The sequence below is a fragment of the Camarhynchus parvulus genome, chromosome 2, assembly GCF_901933205.1.
Source record: "Camarhynchus parvulus chromosome 2, STF_HiC, whole genome shotgun sequence".
NCBI classification, from domain to species: Eukaryota; Metazoa; Chordata; class Aves; order Passeriformes; family Thraupidae; genus Camarhynchus; species Camarhynchus parvulus.
Window position 1 is genome coordinate 47,401,987 of NC_044572.1, and position 23,876 is coordinate 47,425,862.

Sequence of the window (23,876 nt, forward strand, 5' to 3'; positions counted from 1 at the left end):
CCGGGACCGCCGGGACACAGGGCAGGGAAGGGGCTGGTTGGGGTCCGAAGGGAGGGAGCTGCTCCTTGCGCCGCGCTCTCGGTTCGGGATAGTTGCTCCTTACAGAGCCCTGTCAGCCACCCTCGTCCCCGCTCGCGGGGGGATCTGCGGGCTTGCAGCGACCCTCTGTCTGCAGCGGGGAGACTCCCGCTGCCCCGCCCCTGGAGCCCCGCTCCTGCCGGTGCCTCCGCTCCTGGAGCCGCCCGGGCTGTGTCAGATCCCGCCGGGAGAGGACAGAGCAGGGGGGTGATAGGCGCAAGGGTTTGCGGAGGAGAGGCCCTTTCCCAAGCCGGGAGTTTGCCTTCCATGCGCGTCTGGCAGATAAGATTCCCGGCGGGGACGGAAGGGACCTCGGCAGCAGACGGGAGCGCTGTTGACACTCTGTGCCTGCCATACGTAAAGGTCATAAATCGTATATAAAGGATCATAAATCTATCCAAAGAGGAGACCATCTGATAAAAAATGCATACTATTTGGCACGATTGCCACTTGCCATTGGTCACTTCCTTTGGCAGGCGCAGTTCCTCTTTTCTATTTTTTTTCTTTTTAAGGGCTGTTAGTTGTTAGAGTGAATTGGCTGTGTGCTTAAGTTTTACAGAAGCAAAATTACAGCAAAATGAAGAATTGGCCACCTTGAATCTGTATGAAGGCTGAAAGTTTCTTAAAGATGCTATGCTGTACTCTGATTTCATGTCAGAGGTGTAGTTTTAAAGCTGTCCTGTGGCTGCTTTGAGAAATGTCATAGTAAAAAAGGCCTTCAATCCACAGCCTGTGTAAATAAAACCTGAGCTACTTGGAAAAAAATTCAAATCACATGCACTGATGAAATACTCTCTCCTCCACTTGTAAACAATCTGTTTATCAAACTGACATTCTTTAGATAATTTGAGTGCCCAGAACAGGTGACTGCACATATCTGATTTTTAAAAAATGAATATAAGGTGTTGATCTGAACAGATTTACTAAATGTGTTATGCCAAGGCAGTCCTACCCTATTCCCATGTAAAGCCTTGCTGAGTGTAAACATCTAAAACCTCCTTCCTTAATTGGTAGTGAGTGACATGATCCAGCTAGTCTTAAATAAACTTCAAGTCCGGACTACTGAATCAAATTTAAAATGGTTTTGCATTCTGGGAGATATTCCAACCTGTACACGCCCTTCTTGTACATAGCTGACTTTGAAATGCTTTGAAAATGACCAACGGTGAGGCCACTCCCCAGAGTAAACTTCATTCAAGTGTTACCCAGTATTGCAGGGTGCATAAAAAGTCACCTTATCAAGAATAGTTCTGCTGTGGAAGACATTCCACTGTTGTGTAAAGTTCTGACCAATATTAGTGTCCTAGTATTGAAGTTTAGTAACTTTTCCCAAAGTTCTGTGAAATTTACCACATATTTTTAAGTGTGTTCTGTGGTTTGTGTTGCTATTTTTTTTTTTCTTTAATACAACTTTTCTTTAAGTTAGCTGCTTTCAACTAATCTTTGTCTACACATTACCATATTCTGATACTTTCAGGGACCTGGTGAGGCACTGTAAATGTTGATTATGTAAAACCTAATAATTTGAGCCTTAATTGAATGAAGCGTGCTGTTAATTGTCTGCTGATCACTTTGCAGTACCAAATTTTGTCTGTGTCTCAATGAATTTAAACTCAAATGAATCTTGCTGTAAGATTCAGTGGAATGCTTTCAAAACAGCTCTGAAATAATGTTTCTTTTGGTTAATCTTGCAAAAAAAAGCTGATAACCTTCTGAATCTCAACCAAGTTATTAATACAGACTGCACTGAGGAGATGTATAGGGGGTACATTCTCAGAATCACAAAGAACATACTATTTGTGACTCCATTCATAGTTGATTTTATAACTCAGCTTTCCTGCACAAAAGGGTTTATGTTTGTTACTATGGGATGTTAGAAATAGTCTAGGTTATTTCTAACTTTGAAGTAGTTTTCACCATTCATAGAAGCAAGGGTGATTTCCTAGCATGGAGAATAAGCAATGCAGTTGTTTGGGGAAAACTTGCAAATGTGAGGTTTGAATTTAACTACTGTTCCTTCAGTTGCTCCCATTGCTCTATTCTGCTAGTAAAGAAGGGTAGTTGAACAAATTCTTCTTTAAGAACATAATTATATATTATATATGGGCCTAAGTATCTTCTCTAATATGCACTTTAAAACATACTTTTAAAAAACTGAAGTTGGCCATTAACATTTGAGCTGGGAAGGTTTTTTTCTGATTTTTAGAAAGTGCTTTTGTAACACAGTAATCTACCTTGACATTATAGTCCTCAGATTCCTTCATTTAATAAAATAGGTAATGGTCTCACACACGTGTGACTCTTGGGGCTGTTCTGTGCAGGGCCAGGAGCTGGACTTCTAGTGGGTCCCTTCCAGATCAGTATATTCTATATTTCTATATTAAACTTCTATGATACTCTGAAACTTTGTCATTAGAACAATTGGAGAATGTCCTTGTAGAAAATACCCTGTTGATGAACTTGGAAAGTAAGCTTCAAGTTGTGGAGTGTGGCTTACTCATCGTGTATAACAGCACTGTTGGAATTATGGCAGTTGAATGGAAAATTTGAGATGCAAGAAGCCAATAGGAGCTGGAGCTGAACAAGAGAGGCGTGCATTCTTGGGAAGTGACATCTCATATGTAACAACTGAAACTCTCTTTTGCTCAGCTAACAAAACAGAAAGGAATGTGCCTCAATTTGAATAGAACTGTAGGAATACTGTTATAAGACATATTCAACTTTTTGCAAGAAGGGCTGTTAATTTAAATTGCCTTTAGGATTTTTTTAATGTGGGTACTACATGTACTTTGTATCCCTCTTTGCATTTTGGAACTAAGGAATGTTGACTTGAGGGCCACAACTAGCATGGAACCTGCATTGAAGGCATTCATGCATTTCATATATTTTGGGTTTGGGATTTTTTTCCAAATTCCCTCTCTTCTGTGAAAATCAGCAATGCTGAGATTTGTTTTCACCAAAAAACTGTTGAGATTGACATTCTATTTGTCCTGTGTTGCCCTACAATAGAACATTGTTTAAGACTTCAGGCTTAGACAGTTAAAAATGTCAAATGTGTATTTAATTGCTGTGCAACAGGACAGATAATGGCTGGCACAGTTCTCACAATAATTTATGTACCACCAAACAAGTGCAGTTTATATGCTTCCCTTTAAAGCCCATTAGTTCAATTGCACAATTTCTTGTCTCAACCTTAAAATATAGATCAAAAGAGTCATTAAGTATCCTTTAGATGTGATCAAACTGAGTGATAATGACTTACAAATGCTATATTTAAAACAAACAAACCTTTTAAACCTGAATACTGTAAGGAATCACTTTGTATTAGTGTGGAACACCTTCTAAAACAGCTATTTTATATAGAATATAATCAGGGTACTCAAATTTCCAATGAGTAGGAAATGAAAAAGAATGTTATATAGTTTAATTGGTGTCTCTTTATATGTTTTTCTGTATAGAGATATCTTAATAAACAGGCTATTTACCATAATATAGCTAGGTATAATATCAATCTATTCTTAAAATTTAAGCTTGAGGCAAAGCAATTCACCTTTTGATTTAGAAGGTGTAATAGCATTTTTTTTTAATATTGACAGCCACGCTTTTATTTGTTGAACTTTTTTATGACCTCTTGACAATCGCTTCAATGTTGTTTATTTTGTTAGAGGGCTAGTGCCAGTCAGGTGACTTGAGCAGATGCTTTAGCAATGTGTCAGAAAACCCTGCTAGCAAGACTTGACAGATCAAGACTGTGACGTGATGATTCAGGATTAAAAAAAATAAAATAACTTTCAAATATTTCTGATGACTTTGGGGTCTATAGGAGCCCCTCTTCTTTAATCTTGCCATTGCTTCTGTCTCTTTAGCCCAATTTTCTGTCACAGCCAAGCTAGTTGGAGACAGTAGTTGATGTAATGACTGAAATTTGGAGCCTGCTGCTTACCTATGCTAAACAGAATTCCATCATCTTTTACTCTGAGCTGTTACCAGTTAACACACTGCAATGTCTGGTAACACATGACTTATTGACCACTCAGAAACTCCTTGAAAGAACCCGTGCCAGGCGAGAGAACCTGCAGAGGAAAATGGCAGAGCGGCCGAAGATGGGGGCGAGACCCACAATGCAGACCAAGAGGGCCAGAGAGCCTTTGGCAGAAACTGGTAACCAGGCACCTCTTCCCGGTGACGAAGGTATTTAGTGGCATGTTTAATAAAGATTGTTTTGATACCAGTCTCATCGTTTTTTCCAAAGGGGAAGTGAAAACACTGAGCATTTATCTTATACTAAACAGTGATGGATGGCCACTAGGACTAGTTTGTGTTTAGCTGGACCTGAGAGCAGATATGCCAAGTCATTAGTAAGCTCTTTAGAAATAATTGCGTAATGCCAAAGAGAGTGCCTTGTGCTTGGTAGATTTGGGAAGTGCATTTTTTGGGAAGCATATCAGGGTATTCATAAATCATAACTTTATTTGTACTACAGTTATGTGTTGTTGGAAAATATTTTAGATTGTTTGAATACTAATTTGTTTGAATCTCTGACCTATCCAGTAAAACCAGATACAAAGCCATCACCATCAAAAAGGCTCTGTCCTGATGATATGGAGACGCAAGCTTCTAGTTCAGAGAATGTACAGCCAGTGCCTTCAAGTTCCACAACCCATGATTCTCCTCAGATGACTTCAGAATCACACGAAACTGCTTCTAACAGAGCTTCATTGGCTCAACCTCTTGAGAAAGTAAAACAAAACACCAAGTCAGAAACTCCTGCAGCCCTTTCAGTCAAAACACGTATGCAGAAGTTGGCAGAGCAGCGGCGCTGCTGGGATAGTGAGGGTATGTTTCACTTGTGAAGCACCATTGGTGTCTCTCAGTGTTTGCATTGATGATTATGTTGACTAGAAGAAGATAATGTTGCGTGTGGGAAGGCTGTTTTTTTTAAGAATTCTAAGACAATACTAGGGCAGGCCTAAAATATTGAAGCTGTTATCTACAGCTTAATTTTAAGCTTATTTTTCTCTGCTACTCTGATGCCTTGCTCCTCACAACCCTGACATAAAATTAGTAAACTGATTAAAAATTTTTAATTTGCTTAGTCTCAATACCTCTAGGGCTAGTAGTTTGATTCTGTTGATAGCAGGAACATCTAATTGTTGATAAACTCAATATATAGTATAATGCAAAAGATACAACTGTATCTCAGTATAATTTATTAGCAAAATAAATGTGTTTTCTTTTTTTCCAGATCCCTCTGAATGTGTTCCTCTGTCTCCTCTCCAGTCAAAAGATCTGTGTGTTTCGCCACCTAAGCAGACATCCAATGCCCTGGCAAGCGAAACCCCTATTGGGAGGAGAGGCCGTTTAGCTAACCTTGCTGCTACCATTGGTTCCTGGGAAGATGACCTAAGTCATCCATCTGCAAAGCAAAACAATGCACAAGAACAGCCTGGCACTACTTGTTTATCCAAATTGTCCACTACAAGTGGAGCATCTGCTAGAATCAATAGTAGCAGTGTAAAGCAGGAAGCTGCATCCTGTTCTCAAAGGCTTGTTGAGGCTTCTATTAATAAACCAGCAAACTCAAAGAGAGCGGTGAGTGTCTGATTTAGTTGCTGATTAAAAATTGATTTGAGTATTGTACTGGGGCAAACAAATGTTAGCACATAACTGTTTAATATGAATTTAAAGATTTGGTGTGAGCAATCTTAGTCTATTTACAACTTTTGCTTTATTGCAATCCCACATGCCCTTTTTTTAATAGCAGATCTGAAACAGCTTAGAATTCCTTTTATTGCGACTTAAGATGAGCGTACTTATGTGTTTTATTGATGTCAATGTATTTGATTGCTACTGTTGACCATCAGAAGGGGGGCTTGTTACAGAGATACTGGCTTTCGCTCTGTAACTTCATGTAGTTGATTGACTGAAATTGTAAATGTTACTGCTGTACAAAGACTCAATCAGAATGATGAAGTAAGTAGTACCAGACACTTATTGATCAATTTATGCAATTTCTGCCCTGACAATATCTGCCATGTGCATTCTTGGGAAATGTGGGATTATATTTGAAATAGCTGGCAAGAGCATCTGGAATCAAATGCTGAAACAATTTGAAATACTGGATTAAAAAAAAGTACTATAAGCTTAACGCTTGTTCTTGGCTTTTTCTTTTGTTGAAGGAACAGGTGTATTAGGTGATAGTATGCTATGCAGAGTGCTGTTATTCTTTTTCCGCTTGAGAGAATAAGAACATAAGTCTCATCTTTTATTTTTTTTTTCTCCTGTTAAGGATCCAAACAATTCTTTAACGCAATCTTCAAGAGTCACTGCTCCCTGTTCTAAAGAATCTGAAGTACAACAACGGCCAGCAGAGAATCCCTGCAGTCCTCGGAAAGCTGAAGAGTGTACACAAACAGCCAAGTCAGCTTTGCCTCAACCAGTTCAGTCCAAAGCAGAGCCAGTCAAAGGAACACATGTGCAACTTGAACCTAAGGGTAAACCCACAACACCAGGTAGGCTGTTTTCTGGCTTCAGTAAATATTTATTCAAATTAGGCCTATGTGTGCTGTGTTGAAAATAACATACTAGTTAAGAATTTAAGGTACCATGCCAGATAATACCTATTTCCAGCTGTAACTTGAATAAAAAGCTGATGAGTTCTGTGATGATTATTTTAGGTTATATAGCTTCTGTATTTTGCAGGGGATGTTTTCTTGGATGTGTTTTTAGTAACTCTTAAGAGCAAAAGCAGCCTAAAATGTTAATTGAGACTATTCAAAATTTATTTCAGATTGTTTGGTACTGTATGTATCCATTCGATATAATGTTAAAAGCCTGCATATTTAGAAGAAATCAAAGCTTGTTGCCACCAAGGGGCTCTAACTTTGCAGTGTCTTTATTTTCAGTGATAGCATTGATATCAAAACAAGTGAACATCCTCAGTTTTAAATTCAACTGCTTGTTGTGTCAGAAACCTGGACTAACAGCTTGAACTCTTAAAAATGATGGCCAGAAAAGCAAGTTTTAGATATGCTGACAGTAACAGAAGTTCAGTCAAGCAGGGTGGATGCCAAACAACATATCCTCCTCATGCACTAGAATGCTTATTTCTGTGAAAGAAGTGGGGCTGGTTGTAGAGGAAATTTGGAAAAGGCAAACCAGTTTAAATAACTGATGTATTACATATAGACTGTAGTAAGAGAGAGACATCTACTTGCTTTGATTTACTGTTTTATTAACATCACTGTTATGATTTGCATTTCAGGTTCAGTTTGTATAAAGTATAATGGAGTAAGAGCTGTAAAGGAGGCAGCTTAATTGCTTCACTGGGAACCTTCACCAGGATACAAAATTGCAGTGATTTCTTTAATATTGGGAGTTTCTTTCAAGGCAAAACAATTGTTCTTGTAGGGGGATCTGGAATTAAGCCCTTCCTGGAACGCTTTGGGGAGCGCTGTCAGGAGCATAGTGCACGCAGCCCTGCTACGAATACTCCGAGGTGCAGAACACCCACTGTTACCCCAAATACAAGGACAATCCAGGAGAGGCTTCTCAAACAAAATGAAAATTCCTCTACTGCCAGTTTAGCGCTTCAGCTTAAACAGGTATGACTTGTTACATTCATAGCTAGCTTATAAGCCTGGGGAAGGTTATTACTGTTCTACCCTACCTGAGGAATCTGAAGTGTTTGTGGCACCTTAAGGCTGTCAGCTTTTCTCCCATTTCCCTTCATTTGTTTAGGAACGTGAACGGGAACTTGCATGCCTTCGCGGCCGATTTGATAGGGGCAATCTGTGGAGTGCAGAGAAAAGTGACAGTTCAAAGAGGAAGCTTCCAGAAGCTAAAATGGTAATGTGTTACCTCATCAATCAAAATATGATACTTTTGAATTGCTTTAACATTTTCTGAATACAGAGTTAGATGTGGAAATGTATATAAGGGATAAAAACCGATGCTCTGGGAGTGCCCGGGCTGGCAAGAGCACTTGTCTAGTGACTTGTATGATTATTAACAAGTTATTAGTTTATTTACCTCTTGTAGAATCAACCAAAACAAGTGATACTGCTTTGAGCCAATTGACTTATTTTTTGATGATAAGTGTGGGGGGTTTTATGTTCTATAACTGCAAAAGCAAAAGAGCTCCTCATGCAAACATTTAATATTTCCTCCTTCAGTTAAATATCTTGGATAAATAAATAGGGTATTGGATAGGCAACCTCTTTTTCCTAGCAGATGTTAAAATGTATTTTTTTCTGGTAGTTTTTTAGTTGCTTTTAACGTTACCTCCTGAATGCATTCTGGTTTTATTCTTGCCAGGAAAGCCAATCTCAGGCCAGTCCAAAACATCCTCCTAGTTCAGATGCCTCTGCTCTTGGATCTTCAGAAGACACATCAGCAGGTGACAGGCCAGCAAAGTCTCCCAGCTTGGAGTCTTCGGGTGAGAACTGCCACAGTTTGCCTGTGACTAGTGCTGGACTGGAGCACTGCACTTAATATTCATGAGCAGAGAAAAAGGCCAGTAACACTGATGTGTGGAACTGGACCTCTCCTTTGGTTACTGGTTACCTTATTTAAATCTTCTTGTATGATAGTAGTATTTGCACTCCTATACCACTTGAAAGGATGGCAAGGCAAGACTGTCTTTTTGTTTTTCGGTGGGTATACCTATGTTGCAAACTTTAATGGAGGTTAAGGGCAGGGAAGTGAATGAGAATTGTCAGTTGTATTTAGTCAGTATTTAGTCTATCCTGAGTAACCAAATTTACGTATTTACTACCTGAGTAACCAAATTTCCACAAGAAGCGAATGGGGGAAACTCTTCCTTTGTCAGTATCCCTTTGTGATATTAATTCTTATGGTAGGACACCTGACAAGAATTGTGAGGTGCTCCTGGAATCCTTTCTGGTGCTTACTGAGCAGAAGAATCTTCATCTCTCTGTGAAAAAAGTGTGAACTTAGTTAACCCTCTTGGTAGACTGTTCACTTGAAAGATCTATCAAATGTCCTTCTAGAAAAATTGGGTTTGCATGCAGTGGTTCGTTTAGTGGATTTTTTTGTTTGTCTTTTTAAAATTTTCCCTTTTTGCTCTTTAGTGTCTGCACTCTGCTATGGTTTCAGCATTGTTTCTTGTAGTGTCAGTTTTCTGATTATTATATAGAAGTCTAGATGTACAGGTGGTGGAGGGTATTCTTATGGGGTTTTTTTTTGATATGTGGCTAACTGGAATATTTAATCTGGTGGTATTTTTGTTAGTAAGACTTCTAAAATTCAATAACTAAAATAAAGGCTAGACATAATACTTTTCTTTATAAACCCCTTAGATACTTCTAAATGTGAAGAGACTGATAAATCCAGTCCTCTGAAGACTGCTGAGTCAAAGAGCCCTGTAAAAGCGATGTCTGTCTCAAAACTTAAACAACTTGATGAAAACCCAAAAGGTTTGTATTGAGTAGACTTATATTAATGACTTAGCTCTCTATGGCCCCTTGTCTAGGACAGTGTTAATAACCTTCAAGTCTGAGCAATGAATTCAAATGAAAACATTTGCTGATCCCCATGTGTTTTGTAATGAGATTTATATAAAACAAATTAGGAAACTTCACTTATCATACATAACCCTTCTCTCTTGACATTCAAGTCTTCAAGGAATATTAAAAAGCTCATATTAAAGGCTCATTGGAAAAGGACAGAAATAACTGTCCTAGTGTTTGACTTGCAGTTAAGTTTCAGATGTATTTGAACTAAAAGGTTGAAATGTGTATAAAATGTGCATCTATATATTCCCTTTCTGCATTAATTATGCAGTATATGTAAAAGTAGTACATTAAAATAGCCATGGAAGTGTGCTTTTAGGTTCTATTTGCCCGATGGCAAAAAGTGCTTTTTAATCAAGCTTGCTTGAAAGGCAAAACAAGTTTGCTTCTGTTTAATGAGAGCCTTCATGCTACTAATATATTTTAAAATGTCACCCTTCAGATGAAGTATATGAAGGCAAAATGCATGTGAATGATGAGATGAATAGCTCAAAAGTGATAAATGAGATTTTTGAAATTCTTCAAGAGGATGGTCCAGACATAGAAAAGCTGAAGAAAGAAATGAGCATGAGCCTGGAAGGTGAAAGTGATGAGGATGAGCAGGAAGAGTCACTGAACATTTCATCAATGTCTCTGTTAACCCCTCTAGTGGAATCTGTTGGTTCAGAGGTGAGAATTCAGGGAGGGTGGGGAAGGGCTTTTTTATCACACAGAGATGTCTAACTGGCTTGTGAGCTGTGATATTTTCTAATATTAGGATATGTGGGCAGAAAAAGAAGTTACAAATGGTATTTGGCCAATGAAAGCATAATGAGGCAAAGTTATTTTCCTCTGAAAATAGTGTAGCATATTGGATGCTCTGCTAAACAAGTGGTCTGCTAAATTAAACCCGTTACTAGTACTGGACTTGCAGTGGTATACATGCATTCAATGGAGTGACCGCTGATGAAAAAATCTTAAGTAATTATGTAACTGCACTGATTTGGAAGCTAAAGGTGGCATCTCATTGAGTTCAATAATCTGTTCGTGTCCTTAAATAAATGTCTGTATTTATAAAATATCATCTGTTAAATACTATTAAGCAAATTTACTGTTTATATGTAAAACAAGTAAAGGAGAGAGAAAACAGATTATCATGTTAACAGATAGCTGTAATACAATGTTTTCTTTTCCTCAGGCCTTTGGTTCTCCTTCTAAGTCAACTGGGGAAGGTAGTAGTATCAGTGATGTCAGTCTGAAGTCTGAGAAGTTCCAAAGGACCAGAGTTCCCAGGGCAGAATCTGGAGACAGTATTGGCTCTGTGTCAGAAGATCGCAATCTTCCTTACAGGTAATAAACACAACCCAACACCACTGATTCTGCAAGTGCTCAAGTTAAAACACTGGCTCTTTTAACTCTTCTAATGATGCATACCATTCAAACTACAAATTAAGCTTTTTTTGCAAGATCTCAGCCTTTATCAAAGATTGTGTAGTCTTTTATATTGCTTAAACTTAAAATCAGCTGTTAGAATGCTTTAAAGCTATTTAGGCAAGCTGGAAAACTTCAATGTGTGATACGTGCCTTTTAAGAAGAGCTTGGCACACCTGTGAAACATTTTGTGATGTTTCCTTTTTCAAAAGTGTTGATGCATACAGATCCCAAAGATTTAAGGAAACCGATCGTCCTTCAATTAAGCAAATAATTGTTCGCAAAGAAGATGTGGCTTCCAGACTAGAAATGAGAAGAAATGGCCCATCTGATCAAGTCAACATCAAAAAGAAAATGCAGGTACCTAATATACTTCTTAAAATCCTTTTTCTAATCTACTGTTTCCAAGTTTAATCGCCCCTATGAATGTCCCGGGTGTTAACATACTGCTTAGAACTGCAAAATAAAGTTGTTAGGTTATTTCTATTTTGCATAAATATCTAATGGTAGGGAATGATGATCCATAATTTGAACAGCTAATGCTTCTCTTAGAAAGATCATCTTATAGATGTAGTCTGGAGAGAACAAGCCGTTATTTTGAGAAGGAGACGGAGAATCTGTCTTAGCACTGCCTTTGAATTAGGCAGAATTTGTAACTACCTACTTTCAGTAGGTAATATTCTGATCTTTACTAGTGCTTTGTTCATTTCTATTGTGGAATTTCTGGTTAGTGCTGCTTCCCCTGGTGAAGGGAAGACTAGACAGGATATGGAACATACAATATTGGAGTCTTTCACTCCCCACCATACCTCTGAGATAAAAAAAAAATTGTGTTGCAGTGTTCTGTTGCTGAAGTAACAGTTAACTGCAAGACTTTTGTAGTTTGCTATCTAAAGGATCTGATTTTCTTTTGAAGCCTTGTCCCCCCAGAAGGGCTCATCTAGAGACATTTCCTTGTTTGAATGCAGCACTAGATGTCTCTTCTTGATTATTGTTTTTATTATTTGTTTTCTCTAGGAATTGAACAATGAGATCAACAGGCAACAGACAGTAATTTATCAAGCCAGTCAAGCTCTGAACTGCTGTTTTGATGAGGAACATGGAAAAGGGTCACAAGAAGAAGCAGAAGCAGAGAGACTTCTTCTCTTTTCAAGTAGGTTTTTATGCTGAAGTTCAATTCTTTGTAATGAACATTTCAACAAGGTTCATAATTTCTTCCTCATGCATTTATTGTGTTACATTGTGGCCATTTATTAATAGTTCTTCTGGAAAAAAGAACAGGATAATATCTGTTCTGTCTCAGCTCATTTTATAGGCAAGAGGACATTTTTGTGTCTTTCTTGACCCTTAAATATTAATCATTTTACAGTGTAATAGAAATGTAAGTTGCATTTTACATACTTAAGGCAGAAAAAATTGTTCAGTACTTTTTCTTCTGTAGACCTGTAATTAATTTCTTTGTGCAGCTGAGAAGAGAACTGCTTTATTGGAAGAGTTGAATAAACTGAAGAGTGAGGGACCACATAATAAAAGAAATAAAGCTGCTTCTACATCCGCTGAATTTGCTCCCTCCAGGGGATCTGTTTCCATTTCAGAAATGCGTCTACCTCTAAAAGCAGACTTTGTATGTGGTACAGCTCAAAAGCCAGGTAAAACTAGCAAACAAAAGCTTTATTTCTTTTCTCCTCCTTCTCATTCTCCCAACACGTATTTCTGGTTCATTCTTCTTGGGTTTTATGGTTGTTTTGTCTTCTGCTTTGATGTTTTCAGAAATCTAGGGGTAATGAAAATTTAGCTATTGCATTCAGTTCATCTGCTTCTGACTAACTTTTCAATGTTTCAGTGAAAGCTGATGTGTGGTTAAGCTGGCAGACCTAAGTAAAATAAATAAATAACTAAGATTTTCTGCTGATCTGACTGAAAGTTCCTATCCCCTTTCACACATTGGTTAGTGTAGGTCTGGCCTGAGATGCCCCAGGCAGTAAAGCAGTTGCTGTGAATCCTGTGGAGATACAGCATAAAGAAAATAAAGTTGTTTTAAGATTAAGTTTATAAGCAAGTCTTAAATGTAACTAAATGTTTTAAGAAGGGTGAAACAGAGATGTGCTTAATATAGAATTTTTTTAGATACTTGGAGTCCTCTGGCTAACCAAACCATCTGATGTGTGCTTTCAGACGCAGGAAATTACTACTATGTAATAATACTGAGATCTGGAGCAGAAAACATGGTTGCAACTCCATTAGCAAGTACTGCCAGCTCCCTGAATGGAGATGCTCTTACTTTTACTACGATGTTTACTATGTAAGTATAAAGAAACTCTTGAATCAGTTTTAACTCTGATGGTGGAGCGTGCATAAAAACATTTGTCTTAGTTATAAGAATATCATATTCTGCAACAAAGTGTGGAGAGATTTTGTGGTGTAGCTATTTTCTTCTTCAAAAAATAGCTGGAAGGCACTTCTCTCAAAAGAGCAACCTAGACTTATTCAACCATCCATCAGCTATTTTATCTCTTGCATTTTCTGCCTTTTGTTCTTTCCTGAAACACCTGCAATGACAGATGGATTGCTGTGCCTGAGATGTGTTTTCCTCTTTTGCAGCAACTAAAATTTTATATAGCTATTTGGTTTTGGTATCTAGGAAAATAGTGCTCTTATAACTATAACTTCAACTCTCACGTGTCAGCTAAAAAGGCATTGTGAGTTCAAATGGCTGTTTGCTAGTAAGTCTTCAAAATAAATAAACTGTTTTTGAAGTTCAGCTGTACTGGAATTTTCACTTAAAGCTATTTACTTGAAAAACCCAGTCTGTGACAGGGGAGGATGCAATCTGAGAAATGGTAGATGCACATTATCTGCCTCTTGTCCTCCCCTCCCCTTTTCTGAGTTTCAAAAAGTATTTTTAAATAGTAATACACTAAAACCTTCTTGTTCCTTGGACAGTTATAAGGAGCAAAATGAGGGAAGAAGTAAAGAGTAATTTAAAACCCAACAAAACCAACCAAAACAAACAAAAAACCCCCAAAACTTTGCCACAAATGAAAACAAAAGCCTTTTTGCTTCAGTAAGTTTAACTTGTTTTTTCTTCTTCCCTTTAGGCACGATGTGTCAAATGACTTTGAAATAAATATAGAAGTTTACAGTTGGGTATGTATAGTTCCTGTGAAGAGGAGGTGTAAGGGAGAATGATGTGCTGTACTTTCTCAATACCTTTTTGCCTTACAGGTGCAGAGAAAAGAAGGTACAAGCACTGATAAAAGGAAAAAGACAAATAAATCTAAGGTAAATGAAACCTGAAAATCAGTAATGTAATGTTTCAACAGAAGGTGCACTAGCAAAACTGACTGATAGTCTTACACAATCTGTTGCTTGCTTTTACTCCCTTCTTGGAACATCTGCCATGACAGATGGATTATGGAGACCTACAGCAATTAGTAGATTGGACCTACACACTTGGTTGAGTCTGAAATATATTGGTGGGGAAGAAGTCTTACTAGTTCTGCAAAATGCTATGCTTTGCAGACATTATTTGTTAGGTGTGGGGCCTCCGATAGTGGTTTATTGCCCTTTTTCTCCACTTCAGTTAAACTATAGCAGTCAATATGCTCCACCCTGGAGTTTGATTTGTCTTAAAAGTTTTATTGGTCAACTAAAATCTCCTCTTGCTCCCCAGTATTAAGTACAAGCACTAGATGCTTACTTTTTAAAGCAAACATTGTTTTAATAAGGGTATGCATATCAAGTATTTGTGCCTTTTTAAGGATATGTGAATATATGTAACCCTAAACAAGCCTTTCTGGAGGTGGTTTGGGGTTTTTTTGGGTGGTTTGTTTATTTTGGGTTGCTTTTGAGGGCATGTGTGCATTTTTCCTCTTTTCATTCTAATAGAGCACACAGTGAATTAGTGGCTTCAGGTCTGATTTCCTCCTTGACAAGTTATCTGTTACTTGGTAAAAACAAGAAACTTGTGTCTTTCAAAACAATTGGAATGAGTACTTAAGTCCTGTGTCTGCAAGCAGAAATAGGAAATTTCTTTATTCTTTGATTTGACACAGTGAAAGCTTCCACCTATTCTCTAATAAAAAATTCAAGTACCAGGGTTCACTTCTCCAGTGCTGTAGTTTAAAGGAATTTTTACTTAAAATTGAATGATTTCATGCTACTGTGGGTAAGTTACTGATATGAGGTTATAGGTTTGCCAGTGGCATCCTATATCTGCTTTTTGACAAGCTACTTAGACTTGTCTTTCAACCTCAAGAAAAGTACATAACTCCAGTTTGTGTTTAATATACAGTCTCACTTAAACTTTGAGATTTTAATTTAAAAATAATGATGTATAACGGCAGTATATTGAACATATCTTTTATTATTAACTCTTACCTTTAGTTTAGCAAATGTAACTTTGAAATCCCATTACATAGGTTAAAACACCTACTGAGATTGGTTTTCTTCTTTAACTTTTCTGCAGTAATTATTTCTTTGCTATGTAGCATTTCTTCCACTGAGGTATATTACGTCCACTCAAAACCCAAGACTTACTCATAGTAATGAGTACCCATTCAAAATTTGAGATAAGCCTTCAGCAGTTTCACTGTCTAGTTCTCATGCAAATGTGCTGGACAAATGCAGTAGCAAAAGCATTTATCTTCTTGTCTTCTTTTGTAGGTTATTACTCCAAAGAGATTATTAACATCTATTACCTCGGTAAGCATGAATGTAATATTGTAACAAGATCTGACTGACCCCTTCCAAAGGGCATGTTCCCACAGATTAAGACTGTGCCCATAATAGATTCTTTCTGTTCCTTACGTAAGGCTCTATAAATTGTCCAGTTTTCTGCCAAATTTTTCAGTCATCAGCTCAAGAAACAGCTCTGTTACATATGTAATGCTGGAAATAAGCATTTATTTTTCAATCTTTTTTTCTATTTGATTGGGTTCCTTTAAAAGTACTTCAAATCTAATTTCTTTTTACCTTGGCTTTGTCTTCAGTAGAAACTGTCAGAAGTACTTTTTCACTAAGTTTTTATTTCTCTCTCTTTCTAGAAAAGTAACCTTCTTACTCCAGGTAAGTAAAGTCTAAACATCTTATACCAAGATGAATAATCTACACTTGCTATCAAAACTACTATATCAATAAATAATACTTGTAACAGATGACAATTTGTGAGTAATAAACACTAAAATTTCCAGCCCAGAAATTGGCCCTGTGCTTATTATGTTACTATTATGTTCAACAGAAGATATCTTTATAAAATCAGAACTAAAATCTGATATCAGATACCCATGCTTTACATTTTTTTCCTGAAAGTATGAATTCAAACTAATTTAATGATTTTAAAAGGAGAGAACTAGAGTCTGCTGTCAACAAAGTAATACAGAATAATTTGAAAATATGAGCAGATACTGAAATATTGCTTGTGTGTAGTATTTCATATAAATATTTATATATAGAAAACATATATAAACTTGTTTATATATTTCTGACTATTGACAGAGGCAAACAGCACCTCTAAGTGTTTTTCTAAGTATATTAAAACATTAGACACTATCTGACTAAACTATGCGATACTTGAGCTAGCCTTAGCAGGAATTGCAGCAATAGGAGCTCATGAACTAAATCTGGAATGTGTATCATGCTGCTGCTACTAGTCAGATTCCTGAGCTACAGTGTGTATTTCTCATGATGTAAGTGTAAAGGAGAAGTGTACAAGTTCTGGAAGATTGCAGTGTCACTTGAGAAGAGGTTAAGAGATAGAAAAATCACATTCCTACTGCAGGGCATGTGTGCTTTCTAGTGTGCCCCAGCACGCTCTCCATCCCCCTGAGACTTAATATGCTTTGTTTTCTCCTTTGTGGATGTTTTCAAACCTTGTTTCTGAAAGAAAAGATCTTCTCAGGAGGAATGGTGTGTGTCAAGATTCTCTCTGAGTGTGCTGCTGGGCTGGGCTGCACTGCAAAGAGCACTTCTGGAATACTGTGTAGGGCATGCATGCAGTAGTGCAAATAAAGTACTTTTTTTTAAGCCTTGCAGCATCCTGATTGTGTGTTTTGGTACGACTTCACTTTAACTTTTCTCCACAGCCATGGCCAGTCCAGGTGGCCCAAACGCCATACGCAGTACGAATTTCATCCTTGTTGGATCCCACAAGTTATCACTGTCTTCTGTGGGAAATACCAAATTTGCACTGGACAAGGTAATGGAAATTACTGGTTGCTAATCCAAAGGTAATTGCATGCTACTAGAAAAATAAGTGTCTGGGTTTAATTTTCAGGTGGAAGCACCATCCTAGAAATGAAATATATATAATGGTTTCTAGATAGGTTATCTACAGAGACATTTACAATTTTTGTGTAGTTTTACTTACATATAATATCATATGAATTAAATGTTGTTTTGAGATAAACAGGGAGACTTTGATTACTATGCCAGGTGCTCTTTCATTTCTGTAGGTCAGCATAAGATATGGGTTATGCGAAGATAATGAAGGAATTTGATTACCAATTTGCTTTCACTGACAAAAAATTGATGTATGCAGTTGGCATTTCTATATGTGGTCTTCATATTGTTGCTCCTAGTCTTGCAGTTATCACTAAGGAAGGCATTAAGTGTGTTTTAATGATAATGAAGTTTTTGAATTTTTCTGCACTTAATTGACCTAAAAAATGCCATTTGACTATATTTAGGAGCATGAATTTTTTCTTTCATATCCCAATTAAATTTGTAGAAGCAAATTATCTTAAGGGTTTTTTTAGAACTCTTATTGACTTTTATGCCATTAGCTCCTTGTCTAAACAGAATGTTTATTGGCTTTTGGTATGAGAAGCTTAAAAAATACATTCTTACATTCATTGCAATCTCTAACCTTTTAATATCTAATATCTGAAACCTATTTTAACAGCTGTTTATGCCAGCAGCTATCCTAAGCTAGTTTAAATTAATTCAAATGTTACTACAGTTTATGGTAGTACTAAATCACAGCTTTAGCTACGCAAGAGCAGCAAAAAAATAATTTTGATTTTTTTGGCCAATCAAGTCTTATGGCAATAATAGTATTATTGCAATTTCAGCTTCTGATAAGAGATTAAAAAACAATAACTAATTGTGTTTGTGTATAAGTCTTAAAACAAAATATCTCAATAATCCTATCTTGCATTTTAGAAGTTTTACTTTTTGTAGATAGAAGCAGATTCCTTTACTGGAACAGCTGGCAGGACAATGGTTAAATTGCACTGTTGTTACTGACTATGTGAATTTCAGAAGTAGCAGCTTTGATTCTTCAGCATAAATGTTCCTCTTAATGAGATCTATATGTAGAAATCTTTGTGTGTAGCTTCCTTATTGGAAACCTCTTGTTCTTGGAGTTAATGGAATTAGCTTTTGCATTATATTCAGCAGTTTAGGTTTGGACTTCATTGGTTTGCATTGTATGGCAGGACGCTGGACTGGACTAGTGAAATATAGCAAAAGCACAATGTTCAGAGAGAATTCTGGGGAAACTATCACTTGGTTAATTTTTTGCAGATGCAGTTATCTTACAGTTATCTTGCAAAAAGGGAAATTCTTATTAATGGTTTGTTTGGGTTTTTTTGTTAAATTACTACCTCAGTAAAATTTCAGTTTTGACTTGGCCCAAGGCTGTACCAAACAACTGCTTGCTTTATGTATTTCTAATATGGAACAAACTGATGCCACAGCGGTTTTTTTGAGTGTCAGTCCTCTCTTCTACCTATGTACTTTAAAAATTCTGGGTATAAAGGACCAAAATATACTCGTGTATAACTGTGTCCTTTTTTCTTCTAGACCATAACTCCACACTAATTGCATTGAGCATGTTTCTTTTTTCCCTAGATAAATTTTGAAGGGGAGGAAAAAGAACTGTTGGGATATATGTTCCAGGACAAGGTTGCTATGATCCTTTAGTTTCTAACTTAAAAGAGGAAAATGCTTTCTAGTGCATGTTGCTTATTTCTGTCTGGCCATTTTTGCAGCTTTTTTTTTTTTTATTTACTCTGAGAAAGTGCTTACAAAGATTTACTAACTAAACACAAGATGTTAGAAGCTTTTAAGACTTGCAGAATTCTACCCCTTGTCTTTCACAATAATAATCATGCTGCTGGAACTCAGTTATTTAGGTTGCCTAGGGTTGCTCCTTACCTAGTGTGTTTTTCTTCTCTTCCTAGATCATTAGAGGAGAGTGTTTCTTGCTTCAGAGCAAAATGATGTGGTTCCTAAAGAGTTCTAGTCAGGAAATTTGAGTCAGCTTCTTGATGAACTACACAGAACATAGAATCAGCTGCTGTGCTGATAAGAGAACCAGAGAAAAAAGTCTGGCAGCCTGAATGTTGGTTTAACTCAACTTGTTGCTGCTGAAGAAAATTAAAATCTCTCAGAACCTAAGTAATCTTGCTTCTTATTCTAACCTTGTTCTGACAAGATGAAGCAAGATATTTGGCATTTTAAACAAAAAGTTTTGAAAATACTAAACATATCAAATAAATGAGATCCTTATTTGTACACAAATGTGCACTTAAAATATTTTGCTTGGTGTATGTTTTGTCTTTAGAAATTATGTGAATTGATATACTTAACAGAAATAATTTGCCTTTAACCTATTAAAATAGTTTTATCTAGTTAGTAGTTTACTTGAGTCCTGCAGAAGAAAGTGTTTTAGATGAATTTTCATATTTCCTCTCAAAATTAAGCAAGTGACACTTTTAGTGCTTATCATCTGCTATTTTTAATCAAAAGTCTCCTAAGAAACCAGTTTTACAAATGCTTGAGTTCTCTTGAGACCCTTTACACATAATCTTCTGTGACAGTAAGCTGTATTCCTATGGCAAATACCTGAGTGACCCCACCAGAATGCAAGATAGCATAGTCATGGGCTTTAGTTTTCTTTTAATCTAGCTGGGTATTTGTCAAACTGCTTTCTTTCCATCACCTTTAACTCTGTGAAAGAGATATATTGTTAACTGGAACTCAATATTTTCTCATTATGTCTACCAGAGGGTGTTTTGAGACCTGCTTTAGTAATTAGTAATGGTGTTGTAGGCTCTGCAAAACTGTGTTGTGTTATACAACCTCTTTGCTTTGCCTCTCACACAGTTCCTCACTGGTAAACTTCATAAATTGGGTTCTTCTCTTCTGACAAAAAGCTTGAGATGCAAAAATCCATAAACCTGAAGCGGGGAATGGCCAAATATTCTTGAGGCCCTCATTCAGAAATAAGTTTTACTGTGCTTCATTAGGGTTATATGCCATTATTCCTTGGTGTACCATGTAGGGTTAGAGTCGTCTTATCAGTCCTGGATTTTTTTATTTTTGTTCTGTGGAAGTGTTGTACTATTTTTTGCTTCTCAAGTGGTCATGGAGACTCCTACCTAATGCTTAGAATTTTTTCTGTGCTATACTATTCCTGCTGAGTACAGGAGCAAGCCATTAATGCTGTGTTAGTTGAGTAGATCTGACATATGAAAATGATCACCTGCTTGTGCATGTGTGTCTTATGTCTGGGAGGAAGCTGCAGGATGTCTGCAATTCAAAGGTGATCAGTTTCTAACCACAACACCTATTTTGGTGCTCTGCAGGACTCACTAAGGCCCACAGATGAGCACTTTTAACTACTGAGGTTTACTCCTGTTCATCTTAACTGCTAGCAAAATTTAGTTCCATTTTGAATGGTGTTGATTCCATAGTTCTGAGAGCTACTCTGTTACTATGTACACGTGCCTGTGCCTGTTACCTGGCAAACAGTTCTTTATTTGTATTTGAGTGGCAGATCGACCTTCCTGGTTTTTCTAGTAATACAAAAGATGTGTATTTCTGATTTTTTGTTGATTTCTTTTCAAGATTCTTAGCAGTGTTGCTTATTCAGATTAGCAATAAAATACGGTGTGTAGAATGCTGTGCAGGTCATCATTTGCTCGTTGAATTAGCAGTTTGCCTGTTTCCATGTGAGGGGGGGAAAAAAAGGGATGTGATTTCATGGGAGTAGTCAAGGTAATGAGGCATTATGTGTGGAGGCATTGGGGAAAGCTCAAAGGCAGACCTTTGCATGCTCTTCCTCAAAACTCTTGACTATCAAATGGCTGTTTAACTGACCTCTGATACAGTAATGAAGCTTTTTTTTTTCCCAGTGGCAAAAACAGGACTTGGGAACCTCTTCTGTTAGAAATTACTTAACACATGTCTTTAACACCTTGAGTGCTAGTTTAGAACTGTTTTCATTACTTGTCCCCTTTCTAGGTTTTCTTTTGTATAAAGATTTATCTGAGTAGGCACTACTACATCAGTATCTGCCAAAAATGCTTATGGTATCCAAGTACCATTCCTTTTTAAGCTCACTTTGGTATTTTCCAAACAACTTGGTGTCAAACTGAGGCAGAAGCTTGAAAGGTGTGGACTGGTGCCTTCTGTTGTTTCTAACCATGCTTGAAGAGCCTGTTTTCATAGCTACAGTGCATGTTTATATATATATCCTGATGAGCAAACTAATAAATAATTATTGGAAAGCTTCTAAATGAACTTGAAACCAAAAGTGATTATTTCTGTCTTGCTTGAGTCTGACTGACTGCTTCTTTCTGGCTGAAGGTCCTAAGAACAAGACAATGCTAACATCTTGGTGCAGGTGGCTTGCTTGAACTGGTAAGACTTGGTTGAGAGATGTCAAAATTAAATTATTGTTTTACATTTTGCAGGTTCCCTTTTTGTCTCCTTTGGAAGGTCATATATATCTGAAGTTGAAATGCCAAGTGGACTCTTTGGTGGAGGAGAAAGGGTTCTTGGTAAGGTATTTACTGTATTCACTTCAAACTCCTGCCTTGGAAATTACAGGTCCTATTAAATATAGTAATTTTTAATGTCACACCTATGTTTGAAGCTTAAAACTAGCTTGATTTTTTTTTTTAATCTCTGAACCAGACCACAAATGTTTTTTAGTTTCTCTTCTAAACATGCCTAAGTTAAGGCTACCTTTTAAGAGTTTGTGTATCTCTCTTCTAAACACCTGATTGTTATTTTGAACTTCAGTTAACCTTCTCTTGCTAAAATCTGTGATGTTAGATGAGATTTTAATTTCAATGGCAGAAAATTTTACAGGACTCTATTTGTGTGTGTCTAATAAAAACAAAAGATTGGGTCTTTTTCCACTGTGTTCACAGCTTTTCTAAATGACAAAGAAACAACAGTATTTTTTTTTTGAGAAAAATCTTGTGCCATCTCTAAAACTGGACCTAGAAAATGCAGCTGATACTTGGGCCTAGGAGCTGGAACTGTTGAAATAGCCACAAGATGGCAGTAAATGTGCTATGAAAATGAAACATTAACATTTGCTGTTATTTTGGTGTTTCCAGAAATCACGATTTCTTTAGACTCTTTTCAAACATGGCTTTCTGTCTCCTTTCCCTTTACTTAATTGAAGTGGAACAGATTTCATTAGATGCAAACATTTCACATGCTTATGGATTTGCTGTCCTATGTTTCTGTGTACTAATTTGAGAAAGTCCATATTTACTTCTACTATACAATATGTAAAATCTGAAGAATTATGTACATGCATACTGGATTTGTTCAGAATAAGGGTTTGGAAACTCCCTGCACCATTGAAAATTAGAATCTGAATTGTGAAGAGTGAGAATCACTATACACACCTTAACTGGGAAAATGTTTGAGTAAGTTCAAGAGGTATCAGGAATAGAAGTCAGATACTAAACTCTCCATTCCAGTTCTAAGGAAATGAGGCTTGAAGGTGGATGAAATCCAGCATCCAATAAAAGAACTGCCTACACAAACATTTAAAAATCAATTTCTAATTTCCTTTGAACTGACTAAACTTTCTTGAGTGTGGCCTCTTGAATAGCTGCATGTTTTTTAATCTTGATTTTTAAGTCAAAAATTACTCAAATATCTAATAATAATTTTTTTTGGAACACATTTTAGGAACCATTTATACTGTGTATACTAGAAATAACTGTTCTTTACCTTAAAATAATGGGAATACTTGTCACCAACAACATGAAAATCTCGTCATTTTAAACAGCAGTGATAGGTGCCTTTTAACAAAAGGCTGCAAACCTGCGAATGATAGTGTGAGCCAATTTTCTATACCATCTGGAAAATAAATACACTGTCTGAGTAGAAGCCTCCCTCAGTATAATTTTGTTTCCTCCACTTTCATTTAGTGCTATGAAGGGTTGCACTTGCAGAACCATTCTGGTAGAAAAATAGGCAAATACAGACCAAGCTCAAGGTACAAAGTTACCCCATTTAATTTTTTGTTTTTAAGACCATGTTTGAAGATGTCAGTGGATTTGGAGCATGGCATAGGCGCTGGTGTGTGCTGTCTGGAAATTGTATCTCCTATTGGACATACCCAGATGATGAGAAAAGAAAGGTAATGCTGTTTTGTAAAGCTTAAGTCTAAAGTTCTGTAGTGCCCTACACAAATAGTTGTTCATTGTCAAGGACAGTAATGTTTAGGCTTTAGACTGGTGAAGCATGGGATTCAAGTTCCTAAAGCTTCCTTGGGGAATGGAGGGGACTTTTTTCATAAAGCTGACCTAAATCATGGCAAACTTAGAAACTGACTTCCTTGTCTAGTAGAAAAAGGGGGGAAAGTGATGGAAGATCCATATTTAATTTCCCTTTTAATCTTAAGGCTTTCCATTGTGCTCATCAAATCACTAATTATTGAATTGAAATTGATTGGACTTGTACAGCTTAATAAGCAGACTGTATCTAGTTGCCTTATGTTTTAGACAAAATAATGACTAACCATTTTTAATATGGTAAAAAATTAGAGTGGGCAATCCGTGTATATTGCAGAACTATCTTATTTGACTATCTTATTTGAAG

General features: G+C 36.9%; 1 protein-coding gene across 1 annotated transcript in view; it reads left to right on the forward strand.

Moving 5' to 3' along the window:
- Positions 1-23,876, forward strand: part of ANLN (anillin actin binding protein) — a 29,535-nt gene that overhangs the window by 195 nt on the left and 5,464 nt on the right. The window contains exons 2-22 of the mRNA XM_030971446.1: positions 4,116-4,269; positions 4,630-4,914; positions 5,324-5,670; positions 6,368-6,590; positions 7,489-7,682; positions 7,819-7,926; positions 8,395-8,515; positions 9,399-9,515; positions 10,054-10,280; positions 10,789-10,940; positions 11,234-11,381; positions 12,039-12,174; positions 12,488-12,670; positions 13,197-13,323; positions 14,120-14,168; positions 14,247-14,303; positions 15,687-15,725; positions 16,067-16,088; positions 17,105-17,217; positions 21,722-21,808; positions 23,308-23,415. Coding sequence (XP_030827306.1) covers positions 4,116-4,269; positions 4,630-4,914; positions 5,324-5,670; positions 6,368-6,590; positions 7,489-7,682; positions 7,819-7,926; positions 8,395-8,515; positions 9,399-9,515; positions 10,054-10,280; positions 10,789-10,940; positions 11,234-11,381; positions 12,039-12,174; positions 12,488-12,670; positions 13,197-13,323; positions 14,120-14,168; positions 14,247-14,303; positions 15,687-15,725; positions 16,067-16,088; positions 17,105-17,217; positions 21,722-21,808; positions 23,308-23,415 — 2,997 coding nt within the window. The remainder of the gene's footprint in view (positions 1-4,115; positions 4,270-4,629; positions 4,915-5,323; positions 5,671-6,367; positions 6,591-7,488; positions 7,683-7,818; positions 7,927-8,394; positions 8,516-9,398; positions 9,516-10,053; positions 10,281-10,788; positions 10,941-11,233; positions 11,382-12,038; positions 12,175-12,487; positions 12,671-13,196; positions 13,324-14,119; positions 14,169-14,246; positions 14,304-15,686; positions 15,726-16,066; positions 16,089-17,104; positions 17,218-21,721; positions 21,809-23,307; positions 23,416-23,876) is intronic.